We start from the raw sequence: 10,409 nt of genomic DNA, 5'->3' as shown, positions 1-10,409 counted from the left end.
AATACCTGACCGCGGTGACTGACCCAAACTTAAGGAAAGCTTTGACTATGTACAGACTCACTGAGCATAGCCTTGCTATTGAGAAAGGCCTCCATAGGCAGACCTGGCTCTCAAGAGAAGACAGGCTATCTGCACACTGCCAACAAAATGAGGTGGAAACTGAGCTGCACTTCCTAACCTCCCGCCAAATGTAAAACCATATTAGAGACACAGATTTCCCTCAGATTACACAGATCCACAAAGAATTTGAAAACAAATCCAATTTTGATAAACTCCCATAAATATTGGGTGAAATACCACAGTGTGCCATCACAGCAGCAAGATGTGTGACCTGTTGCCACAAGAAAAGGTCAACCAGTGAAGAACAAACACCAATGTAAATACAACCAATATTTATGTTTATTTTTCCTTTTGCACTTTAGTTATTTGCACATTGTTACAACACTGAATATAGACATAATATGACATTTGAAATGTCTCTATTCTTTTGGAACTTCTGTGAGTGTAATGTTTACTGTTAATTTTGTATTGTTTATTTCACTTTAGTTTATTATCTACTTCAATTGCTTTGGCAATGTTAACATATGTTTCTCATGCCGATAAAGTCCTTAACTTGAGATTGAATTGGGAGATAAAGATAGAGAGAGAGAGAACATTCTGTGTCCTGTCAATGTGCGATGTCAGAACCAACCAAGCAACCAAGCAAACAAAAATAAACAGACATTATATATATATATATATAGAGAGAGAGCGAGAGAGAGAGAGAGAGTGAGAGAGAGATTACAACACTGTATATAGACGTAATATGTCATGTCCTGAAAACGTACGCTGCTAGAATTTAAAGGGACACAGTATAGCTACAGAGACTTGGCTTAGCTTTGGTCTCCTGTCAGAGTAACTAAATAACATCTCTCCCTTTAAAGGACGAGAGAGAATCTTCTAGTCATCAGCTGTTGATGGCCTGGAATCCAAACTGATTATGCTCCATCTCATGTTTCAGTTTCAGATTCCAGCTTGTTCTTGGATGCTCTTAATGAACTACGGGGGAACATTCGTGGAGTGAGTCTGTTAGAGCACAACGTGGCAGTATGGAACATGGCGTCAGAAATGGTTGTACGAAACAACATTGAACCCCATGGCTTTGGGGTAATGGAGCTAACAGCTTGTGGTGGCTGTGGAGTCATAGAAAGTAATGGCAGGCTAACTATAGTTGTACTCTAGTGATGATATAACTAGAGGAAGGAGTTAGGATGATATAACTGGAGGAAGGGAGTTAGTGATGATATACTAGAGGAAGGAGTTAGTGATGATATAACTAGAGGAAGGAGTTAGTGAGGATATAACTGGAGGAAGGAGTTAGTGATGATCTAACTAGAGGAAGGAGTAGTGATGATCTGGAGGAAGGAGTTAGTGATGATATAACTAGAGGAAGGAGTTAGTGATGATATAAACTGAGGAAGGAGTTAGTGATGATATAACTGGAGGAGGAGTTAGTGATGATATAACTAGAGGAAGAGTTAGTGATGATATACTAGAGGAAGGAGTTAGTGATGATATAACTAGAGGAAGGAGTTAGTGATGATATAACTAGAAGAAGGAGTTAGTGATGATCTAACTAGAAGAAGGAGTTAGTGATGATCTAACTAGAGGAAGGAGTTAGTGATGATATAACTAGAGGAAGGAGTTAGTGATGATATAAACTGGAGGAAGGAGTTAGTGATGATATAACTGGAGAAGGAGTGTAGTGATGATCTGGAGGAAGGAGTTAGTGATGATTATAACTAGAGGAAGGAGTTAGTGATTGATATAACTGGGAGGAAGGAGTTAGTGATGATCTAACTAGAGGAAGGAGTTAGTGATGATATAACTGGAGGAAGGAGTTAGTGGTGATCTGGAGGAAGGAGTTAGTGATGATATAACTGGAGGAAGGAGTTAGTGATGATATAACTAGAGGAAGGAGTTAGTGATGATCTGGAGGAAGGAGTTAGTGATGATATAACTGGAGGAAGGAGTTAGTGATGATATAACTAGAGGAAGGAGTTAGTGATGATCTGGAGGAAGGAGTTAGTGATGATATAACTAGAGGAAGGAGTTAGTGATGATCTGGAGGAAGGAGTTAGTGATGATATAACTAGAGGAAGGAGTTAAGGATGATATAACTAGAGGAAGGAGTTAGTGATGATATAACTAGAGGAAGGAGTTAGTGATGATATAACTAGAGGAAGGAGTTAGTGATGATATAACTAGAGGAAGGAGTTAGTGATGATATAACTAGAGGAAGGAGTTAGTGATGATCTGGAGGAAGGAGTTAGTGATGATATAACTAGAGGAAGGAGTTAGTGATGATATAACAAGGGGAAGGAGTTAGTGATGATATAACTGGAGGAAGGAGTTAGTGATGATATAAATGGAGGAAGGAGTTAGTGATGATATAACTAGAGGAAGGAGTTAGTGATGATATAACTGGAGGAAGGAGTTAGTGATGATATAACTAGAGGAAGGAGTTAGTGATGATATAACTGGAGAAAGGAGTTAGTTATGATATAACTGGCGGAAGGAGTTAGTGATAGATATAACTGGAGGAAGGAGTAGTGATGATATAACTAGAGGAAGGAGTTAGTGATGTATAACTGGAGGAAGGAGTAGTGATGATATAACTGGAGGAAGGAGTTAGTGATGATATAACTGGAGGAAGGAGTTAGTGATGATATAACTAGAGGAAGGAGTTAGTGATGATATAACTGGAGGAAGGAGTTAGTGATGATATAACTAGAGGAAGGAGTTAGTGATGATATAACTGGAGGAAGGAGTTAGTGATGATATAACTAGAGGAAGGAGTTAGTGATGGATATAACTGGAGGGAAGGAGTTAGTGATGATATAACTAGAGGAAGGAGTTAGTGATGATCTGGAGGAAGGAGTTAGTGATGATATAACTGGAGGAAGGAGTTAGTGATGATCTAACTAGAGGAAGGAGTTAGTGATGATCTGGAGGAAGGAGTTAGTGATGATATAACTGGAGGAAGGAGTTAGTGATGATATAACTAGAGGAAGGAGTTAGTGATGATATAACTGGAGGAAGGAGTTAGTGATGATCTAACTAGAGGAAGGAGTTAGTGATGATCTGGAGGAAGGAGTTAGTGATGATATAACTGGAGGAAGGAGTTAGTGATGATCTAACTGGAGGAAGGAGTTAGTGATGATATAACTAGAGGAAGGAGTTAGTGATGATATAACTAGAGGAAGGAGTTAGTGATGATATAACTAGAGGAAGGAGTTAGTGATGATATAACTGGAGGAAGGAGTTAGTGCCTGGCAGAAACAGACAAGCCAAAGGGCAGTTTGGGGCAAATGCCAGATGGGCTGGTCCGTCTTTCGCCCAGTGACAATTGGTGCCTCAAATGAAAAAATGGCCGGTGTGTTAGAAATGCCTTGGGTTGATTTCTGGTCCCAGTCCGCCCCTGTCCTCCAGATATGTAAACAAAGGCTGGGAGGGGGATTGTTGAGCGTTATTGATGACCTGGAGGAAGGAGGTTGCGCCTGGAGCACTGGACTGCGTTCCAAATGGCACCGTATACCCTCTATAGTGTGTTACAGTGCCGTATGAGCCCTGGTCAAAAGTAGTGCACTACATAGGGAATAGGGAGTCATTTGGGACGGATATTTGGCTGCACTTTAAGTGTGTTTAGTTCAGATCTTTAGACATCCAGGCCTTGTGACTATAAAAGGCAAAGGGTCTCTCTCTCTCTTTCACTGTCTCTCTCTCGTACACATAAATCATGGCTCGTTGGAGAGCTACTGTGTAAAGTCATGTATACAACACATACAGGAGAAAGAAAGACAGTGAGTGAAAGAGGCACACAAATACAGTAAAGGACAGTAACAACGAAACAAGGAGGGAGAGAGATGCGGAGAGAGAGCGAGAGAGAGAGCGAGACAGAGAGCGAGAGAGAGAGCGAGAGAGAGAGACAGAGAGAGAGAAACAGAGAGAGAGAGAGAGACAGAGAGAGAGAAACAGAGAGAGAGAGAGACGAGAGAGAGAAACAGAGAGAGAGAAACAGAGAGAGAGAGAGACAGAGAGAGAGACAGAGAGAGAGATACATAGAGATCCTCAGTGTACAACGTAGAACACCAAATAATGCATGCAGAGCAGAATTAGGACGATACACACTAATTATCAAAATCTAGAAAAGAGCTGTTCAATTCTACAACCACCTAAAAGGAAGCGATCACCTACAGAGAGATGAACCTGGAGATGAGTCCCCTAAGCAAGCTGGTCCTGGGGCTCTGTTCACAAACACACCCCACAGAGCCATCACCTACAGAGAGATTAACCTGGAGAAGAGTCCCCTAAGCAAGCTGGTCCTGGGGCTCTGTTGACAAACATAAACACACCCCACAGAGCCATCACCTACAGAGAGATGAACCTGGAGAAGAGTCCCCTAAACAAGCTGGTCCTGGGGCTCTGTTCACAAACACACCCCACAGAGCCATCACCTACAGAGAGATTAACCTGGAGAAGAGTCCCCTAAGCAAGCTGGTCCTGGGGCTCTGTTCACAAACACAAACAGACCCCACAGAGCCATCACCTACAGAGAGATGAACCTGGAGATGAGTCCCCTAAGCAAGCTGGTCCTGGGGCTCTGTTCACAAACACAAACACACCCCACAGAGCCCCGGGACAGCAACACAATTAGACCCAACCAAATCATGAAAAAACAAAAAGATATTTACTTGACACATTTGAAAGAATTAACAAAAAAACTAAGCAAACTAGAATGCTATTTGGCCCTAAACAGAGAGTACACAGTGGCAGAATAGCTGACCGTTGTGACTGACCCAAACTTAAGGAAAGTTTTGACTATGTACAGACTCACTGAGCATAGCCTTGCTATTGAGAAAGGCCGCCGTAGGCAGACCTGGCTCTCAAGAGAAGACATATGTCGTGTCTTTGGCTATGCCGGATTAAGTGATATGACATGCTAACCTATAAAATGATTTCTCTGTAATTAATATTACCTGATTAAGCTAATCATGTAAATGTAATTAACTAGAAAGTCGGGGCACCACGGAAGAACGTTTATAGAGCCGTTATCTTCCGAATAAACTCTTAAAATACTTAGTAATATTTTACATCGATAGCAGTCAATATTAACCTTTATCTTATTTTCAGTCTCATAATGAAAGTTGTAAATTCTTGGTGTAGTAACTTGACAAGGAATGCCCACACGCATTTCGATATTACTTTCCTTTACTTTCAACCCAAACCTAAAGGTGTATTGCCAGGTACAAACGGTACAAATATAACAGAACTATATAGCCCACTCAGCCGGTGGTAGAATCACATTGCACAGAACTCACTCTTGGTGATGACATCATCAAAGGGGAAAGGTCAAGGTTAATGCCAATAATAACCATGTAATTATTTATATAGTGTCCACACTATAACACTTCTCCCCCCTCAATTTAAATCCCCCCCCTGTAAGGAAAACATAAGGTTAACAAGTAAACCACATTAGTGTTTTCTTCTCTTTACTACACCACACTGTAGAACTTCTGCTGGTGTTACGGTAAATGTAACCAAAACAACAACAATAAAATGACAGTCCTTATTTCTTTTCAACTAGGTCTGCTGCTCCAAACAAACACTAACACCACGAGTCTCTCAGTCTCAACTACAGAGTTAGTTTTTCAGGAGGCTTGTGACTACGCTGTGATCTGCGCAGTACTCCTGGTGTGCTACGAGACACAGGTAAGGCGTGTCCCAGTGGAGCTGGGTCTGAGGGCACAGGAGCGGGTTGGGTGTTTGTGAGAGAATGTCCATCACCCTCTGCTGGAACCACTGAATGCCCCTGTTCCTCAGATGCTGTTTCCTGTGGGATTTCAACTTGTATACTACCACCCACAGCTGTTCCGTCTGAAAACATGGTCTTGTCTTTGTCATAGCGCAGGCGGAGATGGTCCTGGTGTCTGCGCATGACTCGACCATCAGTCAGTTTGACCACAAAGGAGACGGGACCACTCTGACTCAGAATGATACCTGGCAACCAGCGTTGGCTGCTTGTGAAGTTGCGGATGTAGACAGTGTCATTGGGTTTTAACTGTCTCTCCCTTGCGTGGTGGTCATGTCTCTCTTTTTGTTTCTCCTGCTTCCGTTCCACTCGTGCTCTGATGTTCGGACGCAGTAGATCCAGGTGAGCTTTTGGCCTTCTGCCCATTAACATCACCGCTGGAGCCTGTCCTGTTGTTGTTTGTGGCGTGATGCGGTACTGGAACAAGAACCGAGAGAGCTTAGTAGTGATGGTTCCCCCAGTCATCCTTTTGAGCCCCTCTTTCAGTGTCTGCACAGCCCGCTCCGCTAAGCCGTTTGAGGCCGGGTGAAACGGGGCGCTGCGGACATGGCGGATCCCGTTTCTCCGCATGAATTCTTGGAACAAATCACAGGTAAACGTTGTTGCGTTGTCGGACACCAGAGAGTCCGGCAGACCATGGGTTGAAAACACCTGCCGAAGCTTTTCGATGGTTGTGGTCGCTGTGATGTTGCTCATGATGTGCGCCTCCAGCCACTTGGAGTGTGCGTCCACCATGACAAGGAACATGTGACCCATGAAAGGGCCTGCAAAATCTATATGCAGCCTAGACCATGGGTGGTCAGGCCACTCCCACAGATGTAGTGGCGCGGGCGGCGCCATCTTCTGGTTGATCTGGCACTCAGAACATGATTTAACTTTGTCTTCTACCTCCTGATCCATGTTAGGCCACCAGATGTAAGATCTGGCTAAACTTTTCATCCGGGAGGCACCCGGGTGAGCCTCATGGACCTCATCCATGACTTGTGCACGGCCAGGGGGTGGAACAACCACTCTGGACCCCCAGAGTATGCAGCCATCCTGCACACTCAGCTCCGTTTTGCGCTTTGCGTAAGGTCCTAGTCCATCATCCTCTATGACAGGAGGCCAACCCTGCATCAGGAATCTTTTCACTTGGGACAGGATAGGATCCCGGTCTGTCCACTGTTTGATCTGATTGGCATTCACAGGTGAGTTTGACAATCTCTCCATTAGGAAAATTGTCTCGGGAGGCACCACAGTTGTGGCAGGCATCTCTGGTAGCGGGAGACGGCTGAGCGCGTCTGCATTTGCATTGTCCTTCCCCGCTCTATACACTATCGTATACTGGTAAGCCGACAGTGTCAGGGCCCAACGCTGTAACCTTGCTGAAGCCATGGGCGGAATGCATCTTGATTCACTAAAAAGGCTCATCAGTGGTTTGTGGTCAGTGCATATGGTGAAATGACTACCGTAGAGGTACTGATGGAAGCGTTTCACAGCAAAGACTATGGCCAGACCTTCCTTGTCTAACTGTGAATAACCCTTCTCAGCACTCGTCAGCGTACGTGATGCAAATCCAATGGGTCTCTCTGACCCGTCCTCCATCTGATGAGAGAGTACTGCCCCGACGCCATAGGGTGAGGCGTCACATGACAGGATGATCTCTTTGTCTTGGTCAAAATGAACCAGAAGTTGTGCTGATTGTAGTAGTGCTTTCACTTCCTTGAAAGCTTTCTCTTGTGCTGGCCCCCACTTCCATTTACAGTCTTTGTGGAGCAACTGATAAAGTGGAGCCAACACTGTTGACAGCTCAGGGAGGAACTTCCCATAGTAGTTCACCATGCCCAGGAACGACCTGAGCTCTGACCCATTCTTGGGGTTTGGAGCATCCTTGATTGCCCTGACTTTGTCCTCCACAGGACACAGACCCTGCGCTGTGATCTTGTGACCTAGGTATGTCACACTCTGTGCTTGGAATGTGCACTTGCTACGCTTCAGGCGCAGCCCTGCCTCAGAGAATCTCTTTAACACCTGGTCCAGATGGTGGAGGTGCTCCTCCTCCGTCTCCCCTGTAACCAGGATGTCATCCAGGTACACTGCTACATGAGGGATCCCCTGCAGCAGATTGTCCATTGTCCTCTGGAAAATGGCTGGGCTGGACGCCACTCCGAAAACCAAGCGGTTGTACCTGAACAAGCCTTTGTGCGTGTTGACTGTGACATACTCTTTTGAGTCCTCGTCCAGGAGGAGCTGTTGGTAGGCGTGACTCATGTCAAGCTTTGAGAACGTCTTGCCTCCTGCCAGTGTCGCGAACAAGTCCTCCACCCGTGGCAGCGGGTAAGCGTCTAGCTTAGAGGCCCTGTTGATGGTGAGTTTGTAGTCCCCACATATACGCACCGTGCCGTCACTTTTCAGAACGGGAACGATAGGAGCTGCCCAGCGGGAGAACTGAACGGGAGTAATGACGTTTGCTTCCTGCAGCCGCTCCAACTCATCTTCCACTTTCTTTTTCATGGCGTAAGGCACTGTCCTGGGCTTGAAAAAGCGAGGCTCGGCCTGAGGATCCACGAACAGCTTAACTGTAGTGCCCTGCAGTGTGCCCAGTTCCTCTTTGAAAATCTCTGGGTATTTTTGAATGACATCCTCAGTCACTCGGGTGTGTTTTATCTCACCCCAGCTCAGTTGTATTTTGTTTAGCCAGTCACGCCCTAGTAAACTAGGCCCATTCCCTTTCACCACCAGGAGCCGTGCTCTCGCTTCCTGGCTGTTGTATGCAATGTTCACTTCTAGAGCCCCAAGCAATGGTATGGTCTCCCCGGTGTACGTACGCAGTCTGATCCCTGCCGGTGTGAGGGCAGAAACCTGTCTTGAGCCCCATTTTTGTTTGTAGGTCTCCTCACTTATGACAGAGGCAGAGGCCCCCGTGTCAACCTCCATCCTCATCTGCTTTCCATCTACCTCCACTGTAGCATAAATAGGCTCTGCGCGCGGCTCCCTCACATTAAACATGTTGTAGGAACAATGCTCGTCCTCCTCCTCTGTGCTCTCTAGGTGGTGCGCTGCTGACTGAGGCTTTGGTGCTGTGAACTTGCCCAGCCCAGTCCGCCCACCCTCTGGCTTGCTCCTAGGACCCCTGCATTTTTTTGCTAAATGTCCCTTTTTGTTGCAATTGTGACAGACAGTCTCCATGAACTTACAGTTGTTACCATAATGTGTCCCTCCACATCTGAAACATTCCACTGCTTTTCCCCTTTTTCCTGCCGCCTCTTTTGTCACCTGATGCACTGCACAACTTTCACTATTGGCCTTTTGAATATTTTTCACATTACTAGCGGCCATCTCCATCCCTTGAGATAGTTCCAATGCCCTCTTGAAAGTCAGTGTGGCTTCCCCAAGCAACCGGCGCTGTATGCTGTCCTCATTAATGCCACAGACTAATCTGTCACGGAGCATGTCCTCTAACATAGCCCCAAACTCACAATGTTCAGAGAGTTCCCGTAATTCAGCAACAAAGTTAGCAACAGACTGACCTGTTTTCCGAAAATGGCAGTTAAACTTGAACCTCTGGACAATCACTGAAGGCTTTGGATTGTGGTGAGTCTGAACGAGAGCAACTAGATCCCCAAAAGGAATTTCTCCCGGTCTCCGTGGTGTAGCCAAATTCCTCATTAGCTTGTAGGTTTTAGCCCCACACACACTCAAGAGAATAGAGCGCTGTTTAGCCTCATCTATGATTCCATTTGCCAAGAAAAAGTGTCCCAACCTTTCCACATATTCCGTCCAGTCTTCGTTCTCTTCCACAAACTCAGTGATAGTCCCAAACATTGCCATTATAACGCCAACCTGTCCTTGATCCTCGTTAGCGATTTGCACTTGCTGCTGATTGTCCCCGTCGGCGTTTCCGTCCAGTGGCACCTGCTCTCCGTCGCTCATTAAGCTAGCTAGCTAACTCGCCCTGTACAAGTTGATAAAGTTTTATCCTCGTCGCCAAAAAGGTGTAGTAACTTGACAAGGAATGCCCACACGCATTTCGATATTACTTTCCTTTACTTTCAACCCAAACCTAAAGGTGTATTGCCAGGTACAAACGGTACAAATATAACAGAACTATATAGCCCACTCAGCCGGTGGTAGAATCACATTGCACAGAACTCACTCTTGGTGATGACATCATCAAAGGGGAAAGGTCAAGGTTAATGCCAATAATAACCATGTAATTATTTATATAGTGTCCACACTATAACACTTGGCTATCTTCACGAACCCTGGCTAACAAGTTGAATCAGCAATACAAAATTGGGTTTAATTATTTATTTACTAAATACCTAAACTAATCACACAGAATTACAAATACACAGAATACAAATGATGTCATACAGAAAACGTCCCGGTGAACGGAGCCGACATGATGGCTGGTTACACAAAGGAAAGGGGGTTGGGCTTGAATGAAAGAGCGGGAAGACTTAGGAACCACAAACAGCAGCTATGCTATCGTAAATACAGTATCTTATGCATTCTAAATTACCGCCCATTTGGAAAAGGAAAATGCAATAAATATTTACTCTGAGCTGCGCTTCGG

General features: G+C 45.1%; 1 protein-coding gene across 1 annotated transcript; it reads right to left on the bottom strand.

The window, feature by feature from the left end:
* Positions 1-5,947: 5,947 nt before the first annotated feature.
* Positions 5,948-9,851, bottom strand: LOC115152770 (uncharacterized protein K02A2.6-like; the record flags this gene model as incomplete). Its single annotated transcript, XM_029697556.1, has 1 exon — positions 5,948-9,851. A coding segment is annotated over exon 1 (3,816 nt), but the record flags the coding sequence as incomplete, so codon positions are not given.
* Positions 9,852-10,409: the final 558 nt, after the last annotated feature.

This window comes from Salmo trutta, chromosome 18, assembly GCF_901001165.1.
Source record: "Salmo trutta chromosome 18, fSalTru1.1, whole genome shotgun sequence".
Lineage (NCBI taxonomy): Eukaryota > Metazoa > Chordata > Actinopteri > Salmoniformes > Salmonidae > Salmo > Salmo trutta.
This window is presented reverse-complemented; position numbering and strand designations above follow the sequence as displayed.